This window comes from Typopeltis vanoorti, chromosome 4 (assembly GCF_054136105.1).
Source record: "Typopeltis vanoorti isolate ZY-2024b chromosome 4, IOZ_Tvanoo_1.0, whole genome shotgun sequence".
Taxonomy (NCBI): Eukaryota; Metazoa; Arthropoda; class Arachnida; order Uropygi; family Thelyphonidae; genus Typopeltis; species Typopeltis vanoorti.
The window spans coordinates 104,604,909-104,623,370 of record NC_143552.1 but is presented as its reverse complement, the minus strand read 5'-3'; the positions used below and the strand labels follow the sequence as shown (position 1 = coordinate 104,623,370).

The 18,462-nt window shown below is 37.1% G+C and overlaps 1 protein-coding gene across 1 annotated transcript in view; it reads right to left on the bottom strand.

The window, feature by feature from the left end:
* Window positions 1–18,462, bottom strand: part of LOC150107569 (uncharacterized) — a 613,086-nt gene that overhangs the window by 119,411 nt on the left and 475,213 nt on the right. Inside the window, exon 23 of the mRNA XM_090392132.1 lies at window positions 11,455–11,521. Coding sequence (XP_090248258.1) covers window positions 11,455–11,521 — 67 coding nt within the window. The remainder of the gene's footprint in view (window positions 1–11,454; window positions 11,522–18,462) is intronic.

Sequence of the window (18,462 nt, the reverse complement as noted above, 5' to 3'; positions counted from 1 at the left end):
AAATATTCTTAATATACAACAGTGTAGAACACACAACCGCATACAAAACCAAGTTAAGGCTTGTCGAAACATGTGTCTTTGCCATATCAGCATGTGGGCGGTGTAAAAAATTGGCTTGTTGCACTCACTTCCACAGTGAATAATTATCACTTAAATTGTAAACTTATGTCACCTAGCACCCACTATTTTGTTAAAAATGGCAGAGCGACATGATATCCCAGAATCATGGCTTGGAGAGCCATTGGTTGATTAAAAGCTGGACAAACACAGCAAGTTGTCACTGAAGCGTGTCATGTATCTCAAAGATTAATTTTGCAACTTTGGAATCACTTTCTGGAGACAGGAAATGTTCAAACTCATCTTCATTCAATAGGTATATATGTTCGAAGACGGATAGTTTGCATTCCACTTACTGTAAATCACAAAACACCCCCAAAGAATTTCTTCTTATTATTATTACCCCAAGACCTCATCAAGTCAAAGACTCATCTGGGCGGTCCTTTTATCATCATACCATGTCTTAAACACACTCAAACTACTTGCAGACACCACACTCTCAGGCAAGGCATTTCAATCATTCACAACTCTGCACAAAAAAAATCTGCCTCTCACTCCCCTACTCATACCTTCTTTATACAGTTTCTAGGGATGACCTCTGGTTCTCCCACTATTATATGTAGCACTTCTCCAGCATTAATCCTATAACAACCACTTACCAACTTGTAGGTTTCTATCATATCTCCCCCTCTTCCTCCTGTCCGCCAGACTCTGAAAATTACATCTTCTCAATCTTTCCTCATACTCAACATTCCAGAAGTCAGAAACTACCTTAGTCAGTCTCCTTTGGACCCTTTCTAACATCTCTTCATCCTTCTCAAAACTAGGTGACTAAAAATAGGCAGAACAGTCCATGTGTATGGCATAATCAAAGCCTTATACAATGGAACAAGAATCTCCATACTTCTACATGTCAGTGTCCTCCGCATCATTCCCAGAACCCTTTGTGTCGTCTTCACAAATTTGGCTATGCATTCCCTAAATTTTAGATCCTATCAACTATCACCCCCGGATCTCTTATTTCCTCTACCTCCAACAATATATTCTCACCAAGCATAAATTCTGCATCCCATCTTTCTTTTCCAAATTTTAAAACATTACATTTTGCAACATTGAACTCGCATCCCCATTTCCGTGCCCAATCACTCAATTAATTCAAGTCTTCTTGCAAGGCCACAACTTCTTCACTACTCTTTATGGTTCGTTCCAACTTTGCATCATCTGCAAACAACTGAATATCTCCATCCAAATCTTCACCAATATCATTAATATACAAGTTAAATGGTAATGGGCCTAAAACAGACCCTGAGGCACTCCACTAGTGACTTTCTTTTTCCTGGATATCGCGCCCCCATACACAACTCGTTGACACCTGTCAGACAGCCAGTCTCCAATCCAATGCGCTAATCTAATATCCAACTCCATATGCTTGACTGTCAACTAATTATGAGGTACTCTATCAAAAGCTTTTGTAAAATCTAAGTATATTACTGTGTATCCTTTTCCTCTGTCCAAGGAAGCAGTCACTTTATTGTAATAAGTAAGCAGATTACTAAAACATGACCTCCCTTTAGCAAATCCACACTGTCCATCAAAGATAATAACATTGTTGTCAAACCAACTCTGGATCCTAGTTCTCACAAGCTTCTCCAACAACTTAACCACTACACCTGACACACAGATAGGATTATAGTTTGATGCTTGAGTTCGATCACCTCCTTTATGAAGTGGCATAATCTTGTCCTCCTTCCACTCCTTAGGAACTTGACCGAGTGCAAGACTCACATTAAAAAAATATGTCAAGACAGGTGTCAATTCCCTGGTACATTCTTTCAGAATATGTGCTGATATATTATCAAGTCCCACAGCTTTATTAACATATAGTTTACTCACCTACCAATACACCTCTTGCTCACGTAGAGTCAGTCTCTCCTCCCCATCATCAACTGCTCTCAATCTCTCCATGAAGTGACATTCACAAGCTTGAAAGACTTTTATGGACTGTCATTAAGTATCTCTACCACACATTCTGCAACAGCAGTCTTTGTACCATTTTCTCCAATCAATTTCATCTTTCCATAATCATTCTTTCTTTTGCTGGCTACATACGAAAGAACTCCTTAGGATTATTTTTGGCATCATTTGCTAACTGCTGTTCATACCTCTCTTTACCCTCACCAACCAAGTCATCCTCCTTGCCTGCTCTTTGTAGACCTCATGGAATTGGTTATTTCCACTTCATTTATGCTGCCTCCATAATCCCCTTTTTCTCTGTATCGCATGCTTAATCTCTTTACTCATCCATCTCACACCTACCTTATTTAACCTTCTCACCCTTGGAATATATTTAGACATTGCATCTACTAGACAGTTTTGAAAATCCCCCAAGCTGCATTGATCTCTTTTCAGCTAACTCCTCATTCCCTTCTACACTTGCAAGCTGTCTCCTGAGCTCTTCATAATCACTCCCCCCCCCCTTGAAGTTCCACATGTACCCTTTTCTCACAGAGGTCCTCACACTGCTCGCAATGACCCAGGTAATCACCTCATGGTCACTCTCACCAATTGGTGGATGATTTGACACCTCATTTATAATTACATCCTCTGATGAGATGACCAAATCCAAGACCCTTAATCCTGGTGTGCCCTCTGTTACATACTGTCTGAGGTAGTTTTCTCTCAAAAACTCAAGCAACTCATTTTCTTTACTTCCAGTTGCTATCTCTTCATTCCAGTCTATATTGCCATAATTAAAATTGCCCATTATGATCACCCTTTTCTTTTCCATTTGATTCCATTCACCTCTATCTCACATCATACTGCCTCAAAACCATTGCTTGCATCTCTACTTTGTATGGACATAACTCTTTCTCTATCATCAATAGCACTTCCCCCTCCCTTTTTACCCCTTCTATCCTCATGAAACACATCATACCCTTCCATCTCTATTCCTGTCAGGATGTCATCCTCTTCCAACCATGTCTCACTTATTTGGGCACAGGAACACACTACAATTGGACAAATGAGGATTGGGCTTGTGTACTTTTTAGTGATGAGTCCAGGTTCCGTCTGCAACCAGATAATCAACATATCTTGATATGGTGTGAAAGTGGAACAAGAAATAATCCACAGTTTGTTCATGAAAAACCCCAACATCAAAGTGGAATTTTGATGGTATGGGCTGGAATAAGTATAGGTGGCCATACTAATCTCTATTTTATCAGAAATGTTCCTTAAAACCCCAAAGGTATCGCAATGAGATTTTGGAACCTATAGTTCACTGTCCAAGAATTCATTTTTATGGATGACAATGCTTGTCCCCACCTTGCAAGTTTGGTACAAGAGTGGTTTGAGGAAGAGGGTATTGAACGAATGGACTGGCCTGCTTGTTCACTGGATTGTAATCCAATCGAACGTGCGTGGGATGCTTTAGGTAGGTGCGTTTCTGCTCGACTGGTGCCACCACGATTGCTCTCACAGAAGAGTGGGGAAATATCCCAGAAGAACTGTTTGTCCATCTTATCCAGTCCATGCAATCAACATGTACCACTGTTTTGGCTGTTAATGGAGATCATACACCCTATTAAAAATTAGCAAAAGCGTTTTTGGTTATTCTTGTTAAAATTATTTCATGCTAAAATGTATAATTTGTTAAATTTGTAATAAATGTCAATTAATTAAACAATATCTCATCAATTACACCCTATCCATAAGTAAGAAATATTTATTCATGTATAAAGTACTCAATAGTTATAATTATTTGCAGACATTTATAATTATCTGACAGAAACTAAAATATACCCTCTTTTTTTTTTTTTTTTTTTTTTTTTTTGGAGCAGTGTACATTTCGAGGCTATCTTGTGTGTGAGACAGAAATCATCATCGCATTCCTGATATATCCTAAAGGGGGGTAGAGGATATTATTATAATATAATAGTACTAGGGATGCACCAGAATTTGACCGAAACATACTGAATTAAATTTTATAAAAAATGTTTTCAAAAAGAAAAAAATATTAAAGAGTGCATATTTTTGTTCAAAACATTTGTTTATAAAATTTAATTTGTAAGGTTTAAAGATTAATTAATTATACTTCAGCTGAATTGCAGAATGAAGAAAGATTAAATAAACAAGTAATAATACTTCACCAAATTATGTGACCTCATGAAAATAAATAAATAAATATATACAGGGTGTTCGGGATAAATTTGACAGTTTCGTAAGGAAAAAGAAAATCTTCTTTGTATCTATTAAATTTAATGAATTGACAAAAAAACATTACAGGCAGAGTTAATTACAATACTATCAACAAGATTTACTCAAAATAACCACCATTAGCATCGATCACAGCTTCAATTCTGCTTCGGAACCTCGAACAAGCTGATGCTACAGTCTCCCTGGGAAGGGCCGCAAAAACTGTTTTAATTTTATCCATTAACTGGGCTTTTGTATTACTGGAAGTGCGATTGGTGTCTTTTTCAACTGCGCCCCATACAAAATAATCCATGGGGTTAAGGTCTGGGGAGTTTGGAGGCCAAACATTTGGACTGGTGAAGTCGTAGAAATTTTCAGACAACCATTTTTGACTTTTCCCAGAGGTGTGGCAAGGGGCCAAATCCTGCTGCCATACATACGGCCTACCATTGGCTACCCTTGTTATCCAGGGCTTGACTACAGTTAGCAACTCCATGAACAAAGCCCGAATTCCAATGCCAGGGTTCTTCAACACCTGTTCCTGCAGATTTGCGAGGAATTCTGCTGTACGAACGCAATCAGATCGTCTGCTAGGGATCTTTCTTCTTGCTACATCCTCGTAGTCACCATTGCAAGTCTCTAGTTCATGCCTGATTGTTTTTACTGTATTCAGGGAGCATTGGGCAGCAGTCGTAATATCCTTATTTTGATGGCAGGCACGAATCATCATGATACAAGTTATTAATAACTGGTAATTAATTTACGGAATTAACAACGCATATAAAGTAAATTAATTAAAGATAACTTTAATGAATCACTTCTATATTTCGACAATGTCACAGCCGCTCTGGGCTGGCAGACCATGCCTTAGATACCCACCATAAAATTCGTTGGAAGAAGACAAAAATAATCCATCGCAGCAAGTTTAAATACGAAAGATTATTCAAAGAATCTTCAGCAGCTCTAAAAAACGTTCCTAACCTCAACAAATTTGGGTGCATGAAACTGCCCCAAATTTGGGAGACTTTCATTATGAGAACTTCAGCCCAACGGCCAAGACTACCAAATTAGCCCGCAAGAGGGCACCATTAGGACTTTAGGAACAAAATTAGTGTCTTAATTTCTGCCTCATTTGCTTTGTTAGTTCCTGTAGTGCACATACCATATCTTTATGTTCCTGAAGATGACAATGTGACATTGTCGAAATATAGAAGTGATTCATTAAAGTTATCTTTAATTAATTTACTTTATATGCGTTGTTAATTCCGTAAATTAATTACCAGTTATGTCTAACCAACGTATAAGTCTTACCACTAGATACAAGTTATTCTCTTCCATGATTCAGGTGGGTTCCAGCTATCCATCCATTCTGACATCTTGTATATGAATGAAGAAGGGTCCAAACTTTTAAATGAAGAGAAGTGTGTGTTAATACATGTAACTTACGGAAAAATATAATTAATTATAAATATGTCAAATTTATCCCGAACACCCTGTATATATATATATTTCATAAGATCTCTCTCTCTCTCTCTTTCTCTCTCTCTCTCTCTCTCTCTATATATATATATATATATATGTATATGAAACGTACTATTAACTCGGGGTTGGGATATGTTCATTTTTTAAATTAACTGACTTAAACCCGAGAATTATAACACAATGACATTTATTTGAAAAAAACGCAACATGTTTCGTCAAAAATGACTTCTTCAGGCGATAAGAACATAGAAAGACAATAAAAGACACTTAAATTAACATTGACACACTCTAAAGCTATACAACTATAGAGCCATAATATTCGACTGTAAATTACAGTTATGAGCTTGAACTACAGTCCGAGTTTAGTTCTATTGTTGTACACCTGTGCGTGTGTGGAATCACGCGATCTCCAGTATCTAATAGTAGAGTTGAAAGAGTCTGCCAAATTATAGCTAAGATTATTATTCAAATGAAAAGGGTCTAAGGTGATTTCCCTTGACTCTACAATGCGGCGCTCTATTTCATCATGGCTGATGTGTAGGTTTGAAGTCAATGTCCAATCTATTTCATGTTGGTGGCCTTCGTTGTTCGTGTTTATTGAAAGCAGGACATGGCCCGACAGAGAAGTAGCTCTGGTTCTCTTATAGGCAATGTCTCTCTGATGCTCTTCGAGACGTAGTAAGATAGATTTTTCTGTCTGTCCATAGTAAGGCTTTCCGCATTCACAAGTAACCTTGTATACACCTGGGAATTGTAGAAGGTTGTGAGGTTGTTTATAGTTGTTGAAGCGTGATCTTATTTTTGGCAGAGTCGAGAAGCACGTTTTTATGTTAAACTTCTTTAGAATTCTGCTCAGCTTTTTGGATAGTGTGCTGATATATGGCAAGACGTTATGACCTTTGGAGTCGTCCTGTGTCTCTATGTTGTTACGTTGGTGGCGGGATAATTGGTTGTTAATACTTTTTAGAGAGTAGCGATTGTTTTTAAAGGTCCATTTAAGATGTTGTAGTTCCTTTTTTAGTTCTTCTTCATCTGACAGTACAGATCTTGCACAATTCGCTAGAGTTGATATAATACCCAACTTTTGCACTGGATGGTGATGGGAGGACGCATGCAAATATCTGTCTGTGTGTGTTGGCTTTCTAAAAATAGAGACTTTAATTGATTCAGGCGTCTTGGTGAGTTTAACATCTAGGAAGCAGATGGAACTATTTTCTTCAATCTCCATAGTCAATTTTATATCTTGATGACGGTTGTTTAAGTGGTCGAGGAACTTGTTAAGATTCTCAGTACCATGCTCCCATATGAGGAATATATCGTCAACATATCTAAGCCAAATTTTTGGTTTTAAAGTAAAAGAGGAGATCGCCTTTTCTTCCTACTTCCGCTACTTCCTACCGCAGACGCGAGTTTACTTCGGATCGAAGCAATTCTTGCAATCAACGATGCAAAACCTCCTTCTGATAATATATCCCCTAGTGAGAGACTTGCAATTAAAAATCTACGGATTAACAAGGACATTGTCATCTTAAAGGCTGATAAGGGGAATGCAACTGTAGTTCTAGATAAAATAGACTACCGAGAAAAAATCTTAGCACTGTTAAATTCAGATAGTTATTTGGAAATTGAGAGAGACCCAACAAGAGAAATACACAATAGAACAAATAATCTCCTACAAAAGACCACAGAAATTCCACGGAATACACGGCTCTCCATCCGCTCTTTACACCCCCTCATTCCAAGGTTATATGGACTCCCGAAGGTACACAAACAAAACTATCCACTGAGACCTATAGTAGACAGCATTGACTCACCCACATACAGGTTATCCAAATATTTGGCGTCATCGTTAAAAGCTTATGCAGGAAAATCTTCTTCTTATATTAAAAACTCAACATATTTTGTCTCTAAAATAAAGGACCTAAAACTAAAATCTTCTGATATCATGGTGAGCTTTGACGTGGTAGCACTCTTTACCAATGTTCCGACACAGGACGTTCTCCATATTTTAAAAAACAAGATTTCAAATAAAATGTTCTCTCTGTTATCTCACTGTGTAAACTCTGGCTATTTTCAATTCGAAGGTAAACTATACAAACAGGTCAAAGGATTAGCTATGGGAAGCCCTCTCTCTCCTGTGCTAGCCAACATTTTTTTCGAAGACTTTGAAGAAAAGGCGATCTCCTCTTTTACTTTAAAACCAAAAATTTGGCTTAGATATGTGGACGATATATTCCTCATATGGGAGCATGGTACTGAGAATCTTAACAAGTTCCTCGACCACTTAAACAACCGCCATCAAGATATAAAATTGACTATGGAGATTGAAGAAAATAGTTCCATCTGCTTCCTAGATGTTAAACTCACCAAGACGCCTGAATCAATTAAAGTCTCTATTTTTAGAAAGCCAACACACACAGACAGATATTTGCATGCGTCCTCCCATCACCATCCAGCACAAAAGTTGGGTATTATATCAACTCTAGCGAATCGTGCAAGATCTGTACTGTCAGATGAAGAAGAACTAAAAAAGGAACTACAACATCTTAAATGGACCTTTAAAAACAATGGCTACTCTCTAAAAAGTATTAACAACCAATTATCCCGCCACCAACGTAACAACGTAGAGACACAGGTCATATCGTCTTGCCATATATCAGCACACTATCCAAAAAGCTGAGCAGAATTCTAAAGAAGTTTAACATAAAAACGTGCTTCTCGACTCTGCCAAAAATAAGATCACGCTTCAACAACTATAAACAACCTCACAACCTTCTACAATTCCCAGGTGTATACAAGGTTACTTGTGAATGCGGAAAGCCTTACTATGGACAGACAGAAAAATCTATCTTACTACGTCTCGAAGAGCATCAGAGAGACATTGCCTATAATAGAACCAGAGCTACTGCTCTGTCGGGCCATGTCCTGCTTTCAATAAACACGAACAACGAAGGCCACCAACATGAAATAGATTGGACATTGACTTCAAACCTACACATCAGCCATGATGAAATAGAGCGCCGCATTGTAGAGTCAAGGGAAATCACCTTAGACCCTTTTCATTTGAATAATAATCTTAGCTATAATTTGGCAGACTCTTTCAACTCTACTATTAGATACTGGAGATCGCGTGATTCCACACACGCACAGGTGTACAACAATAGAACTTTAACTTGGACTGTAGTTCAAGCTCATAACTGTAATTTACAGTCAAATATTATGGCTTTATAGTTGTATAGCTTTAGAGTGTGTCAATGTTAATTTAAGTGTCTTTTATTGTCTTTCTATGTTCTTATCGCCTGAAGAAGTCAGTTTTGATGAAACATGTTGTGTTTTTTTCAAATAAATGTCATTGTGTTATAATTCTCGGGTTTAAGTCAGTTAATTTAATATATATATATATATATATATACATATTATATATATACATATATAATATGTATATATTATATATGTATATAATATGTATATATGTATATATATATACATGTTATGTATATATGTTTTCATAATATGTATATATCAAAAAAAAAAAAAAATCAGCTAACGCCTTTTTATTCCCATATACGGGAGTAGGCGAGGCCATTTAGCCCTATCTATCTTTTTGGAGACTGAGTGGGCAGTTCAATCTCCACTGGTACCCAATCAGAGACAGATGGCCCAAGGCTATCACTAATTAAGCGGTACGCAGTGAAGAGAGACGGCTCAAATGTGCCACCATCTCGTGGTCCCTAACCCTAACACAAATATATTTTTTAATGTCTGAAATAATGTGGGTTCTACGGCCGATTTTCTTGAGTTTACAGGACGAAAAACCCGAGTTTCCGGGAGGAAAAACCTGCTTGCCCGTGCCAGAGATCGACTAACTCGGGAACCGGTCGAAAAAAGGCTTAGAAAAATTTCCTCTAGTCGCCGACTAGACTCGAAACCAAGACTTCCTTCGTGCGGCCAAGCGCGGTGGTGTGCAAACGCCACATCCACTGAGCTACACAGGCTCTATATATATATGTATATATATATATACATATTATGAAAACACAATCTTTGGCATCAGAATTGCTTTAGCTTGCACTACTCAAAAAGAGACATACACTATCAAGGCATCTGTATATTTTCTTGTTATTAGTTCTTTTGATTAAAGTCTCACTGACTTCACAGCTGTTTTGAACTATGAAGCAGAAATCTTAAAATAACAAAAATCCTCATTTTCATTACTGATGCTCTTCTCTGCAGCTTTGCATTATCATACCTGGGTCACATACTATCTTCTCAATCTCTCTCTCTCAGTCTTCTTCTATACAACCTTAAGCATGAACCTCAGATCTCTTGCCACTCGATTCACACTGCCTTTCAAGTCATTTGTGCCCACCATCACAATAATCTTATTCACCCTTTCATCTTGCTTAATTGCCATAGTCACACTATCTATCATTCCTCCATGCAAACACTGCTCAGGAATTCTATCTTGTACACCATGTCTCCATACATCACATCACAGCTCTTACCACTCTGTTTCTTCCTTCACTAAACTGCTGTCCTGTCTCTTCATTCTCCTCCTTTCCATCATTCCCATAACTCTCTCTCTCTCCTACTCTGAATTGTTTTGCATTCATTGCTTCCATTTGCCTAATCTCATCCTTCATGTTTCTCAGCTCATTCCCAAGACAGCACATCTCTCTCTCTCTCTGCAAGCTACTTACTCTTGCTCGACATTCATCCTCCCCATTAACATAATCTTCGAAAACTTCATGATGTTTCAAACCTACTACCCTCTCTTCTTTTATATTTTTATTCATATTCTGCTTGTTATCCTCCCTGTCAATCACACTAGTTGTCTCTTCCTCCTCCTCTCTCGGTCAGTATTCACCTATTTCTGACATAACACTGCAAAGATCCATTATACCAATGTTCAAATCACAAAGTTTTTCCCATTTTCTATATTTTCTGCAGACATGCACTCCAAAGTCTCTCACCTGTTACATATCTAACTGCTGGGATGCATGAGTACCTCAAGCACCACCAACAACATTCCATAGTATGCTGAGCAAAATGTAATCCTTAAATTGGGGGGGGGGGGACTTGGTGATAAGCCATTGGCAAACTGAGTGGCAGCTGCCACCATTACTTAACAAATGCACAAACTGAACAAACAAACTTTCCAATAGTTATAAAAATAAAATGAAGTATTTTTATTAGCTTTTTGGAATGTAAATTTTCTTGTACTGGTTCTTAGTTGGGTATAACACAGTTTCACACTATATGAGATTTTATAAGAACCTAACTACTGTGTTATATAAGGGTAATCTGTACTGAAGTTCATTGTTCATTATAAATGTTCACAACTAGGCAAAACTTAGAGAAGTTCTTTGTCTAAATTTTTATTAAATATTCTCGGTTTCATTTATCTTGGCAATTAGTAGAATTGAGCTGATAATAATGCTATATACATTATTGTTTTTATTTAATGTTATAATGAAATGTATTTATTACTATAATGTAATCCTCTTCACCATTATATATGCAAATGAAATATAGTAATATTGATGATATCAGATATGAAACTGTGAAGTGATTACACATCTTTCCATTATATTTAACAAGATTCCAATGCCAGTTGCATAATTTCTATTAGATATTAAAATAAGAATTATATTTAGCAGTAATACACACTATATAAATAACTACACAGAGAACAATCAAAATAAAGCCAAATGATCTCACCACTGATATAATCAGTACGGATGCTACATAAGCATAAAAATAGTTTGTGTGAATCTTCAACCACCAACTAAAAATGACAATATAAGAAATTTTAATTAGTATATATGTAACAAAGTATGACAGCTTAGTTATATAAAAATATATTAATTACTATCAATCATTTTAGAGAAACAGAAACTATAACATAATATATTTAATTTAATTTTACACAATTATTTTGACATAACCCAACAAGCACGGTTATTTTATATCATATTATGTTAATTATTGCACACATTATTAAAAAAGATTTTGAAAGTGATTGAGAGCGCCTTTAATAATACAAACCTTCAGTATGAGTTGTCTCGATGCTGCATGCCTTAAAAATGGATTCTACCCATGCCTTTCATACATGTTTTTTGATTAACGGTTTTAGTGACCTGATAGTTGTTTTCAGAGACTAGGTGGAAATCCAACGAGGGCAAAAACTTTCTGAATTGAGTAGCTCATGTTTAAAACTTATATTATTTTCATTGGTGAACTATATAATAATAATAAATATCCATTATTAATTTAAGGATAATAAAGTATCATTTTAATAGTTATCGATGCAAAAATGAAGGTTTTTAGCTCATTTCTTCAATAATTGTATCACATCCAATAGTGTTTAGCATAAACAGGAATTTTAGCAAATTTATATTAAACATATTATATTTATACCTAAATTATCAATTTAATTAAATTTTTTTTTAAATGTGCTTCCAGGTCATTTGTGGATTTCTTATATTGGAAAAAAAAAATACACCTGTGTTTTTTCTACAGTTAAAAATGCTATCAGCTGGCATTTCCACAATATTGTTATTATAATTACCTGAAGACCCCATGGAGTCAAAGACTAGGAGGTCCTTTTATCATACGCACAGCTCATTATACCGCACTTAAAAACACTGAAATCTCAAATTGTGGCAGACACCACACTCTCAGGCAAGGCATTCCAATCATTCACAGCTCTGCACGCAAAAAACCTGCTTCTCATTCTCCTACTTACACCCTCCCTATAGAGCTTCCAGGGATGACCTCTACTCCTGATCTCCCACTGTTTTCTGTAGAACCTCTCCAACATTGATCTGATAACAACCCTAGCTTGTAGGTTTCTATCATATCTCCCTGCTTCCTCATATCTGCTAGACTACTCTCTAAATTGCATCTTCTAAACCTTTCTCATATTCGACATTCCAGAGGTCAGAAACTACCTTAGTCAGTCACCTCAGAATCCTTTCCAACATTCTTCGTCCTTTTGAAAACCAGCGACCAAATCTGTGCACAGTAGTCCATGTGTGACCTAATCAAAGCATTATACAATGGAACAAGAATCTCCCTACATCTACAAGTCGGTGTCCTCCACATCATTCCTAGAAGTCCGTGTTGTCCTCACAACTTTGGCAATGAATCCCCTAAATTTCAGATCCTTATCCACTATTGCCCCAAGATCTCTTATATCCTCTACCTGGACAATATATTCCCACCAAGCATAAATTCTACATCCCATTATTAGATATATGAAGAGCCAAAGGCTTCACTTTGGCGACATATGACTTGTTTAAGTTAAGGGATATTACATCCCATATCGTTTCTTAGCCGAATAAGAAACTCAAAGAGTTTCATGCCGAATATAGTAGAAACTATATAAAGTTCGGCAATTCCAAGCGTAAGCAAATACCTGGAAACTGCAGCAACTAACTCAAAAACAAAATCTACACACAAATTGAAGGTACTGCCATGGGTAGCCATCTGTCTCCACTTTTGGCAAACTACTACTATTCGAAACAATTCGAAAATACTATGTTCTCATCCATTCATCCTCAACCATCTCTTTGGTACTGTTACGTCGATGATGTTTTTGCTGTTTGGCCACACGCACTGAAGATGAACTTTTCACTTTTCTACAATGGATAAATAACCTTCACCCATGCATCCAATTCACTATGGAAAAAGAAAACTCTGGTACTTTACCATTTTTGGACATCCTGCTTACTAGAACGTCTTCTGGTAGCTTATCTACAAGCGTCTTTCGAAAGCTCACTTTTACTGGCAGATACCCTGAATCCCCTAAATTTCAGATCCTTATCCACTATTGCCCCAAGATCTCTAGTCACAAAAAAGTCTGCGTACCACATGTCTCAAAAATTTGGCATTCTTAAAGCTCTAATTCATAGAGCACATAAAGTTTGCTCTTCCCCAATAATCTTACAACAAGAACTTTCCATCATTAAAAAGTTAATGGAATTAAATAATTACAACTTAATCAAATCCAACAGATACTTGACTCTTATGTTCCAACACCTACAGTTTCTTCAACAGTCTGCAGAGTTCTTATTCCATACATTCCAGGAATCTCAGAACCTATAGGTAGAATTCTGAAAAAGTATCAACTGATTCTAACATATATTCCTATCAACAAAATTTCTTCTTTATTATCTTCTACAAAGGATAAACTGTCTTCTCTATCTTTAGCTGGCGTTTACCAAATACCCTGCGAAAGTGATGTCTCTTATTTTGGACAAACGGGCTGTTCTTTGGGAAAAAAAGAATAAAAGAACATCAATATTATATTGATTATAACAAACCTCTGAAGTCTGGTCTGGCGCAGCACAGTATTGACTCTACTCATAGTGTCCAGTGGGATAAAGCAGTTCTCCTTCATAGATGCAGATTCAAATATGAACGCTTATTCAAAGAAAGTTGTGAAACTATCTTACACCGAATTTAAATAGAAATGACTGTATGTCTCTCTCAAAGATCTGGGAGACTTTTATCTTATGTAAAAAACCATTTATCTTAATAGATTAAATTTGTTATTTCTATTATTTCTTAGCATGCGGTAACAATTGTATTTTAATAGGTGATCGACTGAACATTTGCCTGTATTCCATTCCTATTACTGTTACAGACAATGAAGATGTACTATTATTTTTAGTATGAAATATCTGTCTTTTTACTAATTAAAGATTTCACTGTGGTTTTTACATGTTACTTTATTATTTAATTACTATGCCACAGGTTCCACTAAAAATCAGAATTATTAACATCAAGTTTGCTCAACTCCCCATACACCTCTTGCTCATTTACAGTCAGTCTCTCTTCTCCCATCATCAACTACTCTCAATCTCTATATGAAGTCACATTTACAAGAATGAAAGATCCTTATGAACTGCTCATTAAGTATCTCCACTATATATCTTCCATAACAGTTGTCCTTATATCATTTTCTCCGATCAATGTCATCTTTCCAGAATCATTCTCTTTTTGGTGGTTACATATCAAAAGAACTACTTAGGATTCTTTTTGGCTTCATTAGCTAACTGCTGCTCATACCTCACTTTTGCTACCCTTACCAACCAAGTTACCCACCTTGCCTAGTCTTTGTAATCTTCATGGAATTAGTTATCACCACTTCTCTTATGCTGCCTCCATAATGCCCTTTTTCTCTGTATCACAAGCTCAATTTCTTCATTCATCCAATTTACACTACCTTATTTAAACTCCTGACCCTTGGAATACATTTAGACATTGCTTCTACTAGATAGCTCTTGTTATCTCCAAGCTGCATTGATCTCTTTTCCAGCTAACTCCTCATTCCATACTACACTTGCAAGATGCCTCCTGAGCAATTCATAATCATCACCCTTGTAGTTCCACATATAACTGTTTATCACAGAAGTCCTCACACTGCTGGCAACCACCCAGGTAATCACCTCATGGTCACTCTCGCCAATTGGAGGATGATTGGATACCTCATTTATAATTACATCCTCTGATGAGATGATCAAATCCAAGACCCTCAATCCTTGTGTGCCCTCTGTTACATTCTGTTTGAGGTAGTTGTCCCTCAAAAACTCAAGAAATTCATTTTCTTTACTTCCAGTTGCTATCTTATCTTCCCAGTCTATATTGCCATAATTAAAATTACCCATAATGATCACCCTTTTCTTATTTGCTCAGCTAATTTGATTATTTCATAGTCACTACCATCCACATTACCAGGTCTATAACATCATCCAACCAAGTATTTCATTCATTCACCTCTATCTCACACCATACTCCCTCAAAACCGCCGACACTATTTCCCCTTTTGCATCTCTACTTTGTATAGACATAACTCTTTCTCTATCATCAATAGCACCCCCCCCCCCACCTTTTTATCCTTTCTATTCTCACGAAACATATCATACCTTCCATCTCTATTACTGTCAGGATGCATCCTCATCCCACCATGTCTCACTTATTCCAACAACTTTTGTTTCTTACACTTCTAGCACTTGTATACAAACATAGCAGCTCATTCCTGGATCTACAGTTAGTTCCACTGATACCACTCATTTGATGTGATTTCTCCATACTGAACTCAAGCCATTTCCCATCTGTCATCTTAGAACCTTCTTCATATTCAACTGTTCCTGCTTGATCTCAGGTCATCCCCTTCCTTTCCTGTCTACACATCCTCTAGGAGTATCCACCTTTCTCAAGCTGTGTTCTCCCATTCACACTGAGCCTCCCCATTTCCCTGTCCATCCTGCACACCTGTTCTCTCATTCTCTATACTCATGTCACTCACTTCTTCATTCATAACTGCCTCTTCAATTTCTCCTGTCTTACTCTCCTGCTCTTTAATATCGCTTCCCACTTGATCAGATTCATTCTCTGCACTCACTTCTCTACCTCCCAGCAGCAGCAGCATCTCTAAGCAACTCACACCAGAAACACTCAAATGCAGTCCATCACTCTTACACAATTCACTTTGTTCTTCAAACTCATTCTACACATTAACAAACTGCACTCCTTTCTCCTCACGCATTTCCACTAACATATTATTCATAATCCTTACTCTCCACCTCATCTCACCACTGTCATACCTAGGCAACATGCTTATATATATATATATCTTTAAATGACATGAAAAACACAAGGAATAAGTAATGCTATTTATTTAGGGCCATATTACTGGAAGAAGAAGGTACTTTGGAGGCAGTACAAGATGAATATTGATTATTACCATTATTCATCTTGCACTGCCTCCAAAGTACCTTCCTCTTCCAGATTTCATGCTTAAGACCTTCATTCATCCATTTTACACCTACCTCATTAGAATTTGGGCCTTCGGAATGCATATACCCATTGATGCTGTTATGCATTTCTTTGTCAGTTCCTGAGCAGTTTTATTTCCTTACTGCTCAACACCTCATTCCATGCTATAGCTCCAAGCTGTCTCCTAAATGTATCATAATCACCTTATAATTCTACATATATCCTTTCCTCACAGAAGTTTGCATATAGCTAGCCACAACTCAGGTGATCATTTCATAATCATTCTCACCAACTGGAGGAAAGTATGAAACCCACTCACAATTACATTCACTGATGATATGATCAGATTGATCCTCTTTCCCAATTTTACATGCCGATCTGATGATATGATAAGATCGGCATGTAAAAGGGAAAGAGAGGATCGAGAGTTTTAGATCTGATGATATCATCAGAGGATGCAATTGTGAGTGGGGTTTTTCACCTCCCTCCAATTGGTGAGTGATCATAAAGTGATCACATGGGTTGTGGCTAGCCATATGAAGACTTCTGTGAGGAGAGGATATATGCACAATTATAAGGCTAGTGATTACAACAAGTGTAGGAGATAGCTTGGAGTTATAGCATGCAATGAGGAGTTGAGAAGTAAGGAAATAACTGCTGCTTGGGAACTGACAAAGAAATACATAACAGCATCGAGGTGTGAATGTATTCTGATGGTCAAAAGGATGAATAAGGTAGGTGTAAAATGGATGAATGAGGAGATTAAGCATAAAATCTGGAAGAAGATGGCACTTTGGAGGAAGCACAAGGTGAATTATGGTAATATCAGTTGCATGAAGAGTAAAGAGCAGGCCAGGAGCATGACACAGTTGATAAGGACAACAAAAATGCAGTATGAGCAGAATTAGCAAATCAGGCCATGAAAACTCCTCATGAGTTTTTGATACGTGGCAAGCACAAGGAAGAATAATGATGGTAAGATGCTGTTAATGGGTGAAAGTGGAAGATTGGTGACTGCTGCAGAGGACATAGTCAAGGTGTTCAGTGAGTGGTTCATCAGAGTGTTTCATCCTCAGTTGGAAATCAGATGCTCCAGTATAGAGAATGAAATGAGAGAAGACTTAATGTTGAGTGAATAGAAGGTATATGAGGAGTTAAGTAAGCAAGATGTCAATGAGGCAATAGGACTTGATGAGATATCATCACGTGTCTTAAGGGAATGTTCCAAGGAGTTGGCATCAACTTAGGTTTTATCTGTTTACCAAGAGTATTGAAACAGCACATGTCCCAAAGGAGTGGAAAGAAGACAAAATTGTTCTCTTTCACAAAGGTGGTGAAAGAAAGCTATGGCAACAAATTATAGGCTGATATATATATATCTGGATTTGTAGTTAACGTATTGGAGAGGTTGGTGAGAGATAGGATATAAAAATGGTTTGATCACAGTGACATTCTTTGTGCTTGTCAGCATGAATTTGTTAAAGGTAGGTCATGTTTTACAAACTTGCTAATATACTATAACAAGGTGAGGAACATATTGGACAAGGGAGATGCATATACTGTGGTATACGTTGATTTTGCAAAGGATTTTGATAGATTGCCACGTTGCAAGTTGGTCACTAAAACTGAAGGACATGGGATTGGATGATAGAGTAACATGTTGGATAGGTGAATGGCTATCAGGTGGGTATCAGAAAGTCGTGTATGGGCGGAGCACTATCTCAGAAGAAGAAAGTCACTGGCGGTGTGCTACAGGGATTAGTTTTGGGACCATTGTTATTTAAATTGTATATTAATGATATTGGGATAGATTTAACCGGCGATATAAAACTGTTTGCAGATGAAGAAGAACTGGGGAGTCAAGTCTTCTTCCTGTAGGGAAGAAGACTTGAATAGATTGTATGAGTGGGCAACAGTATGGAACTCTCAATTCAATATTGCCAA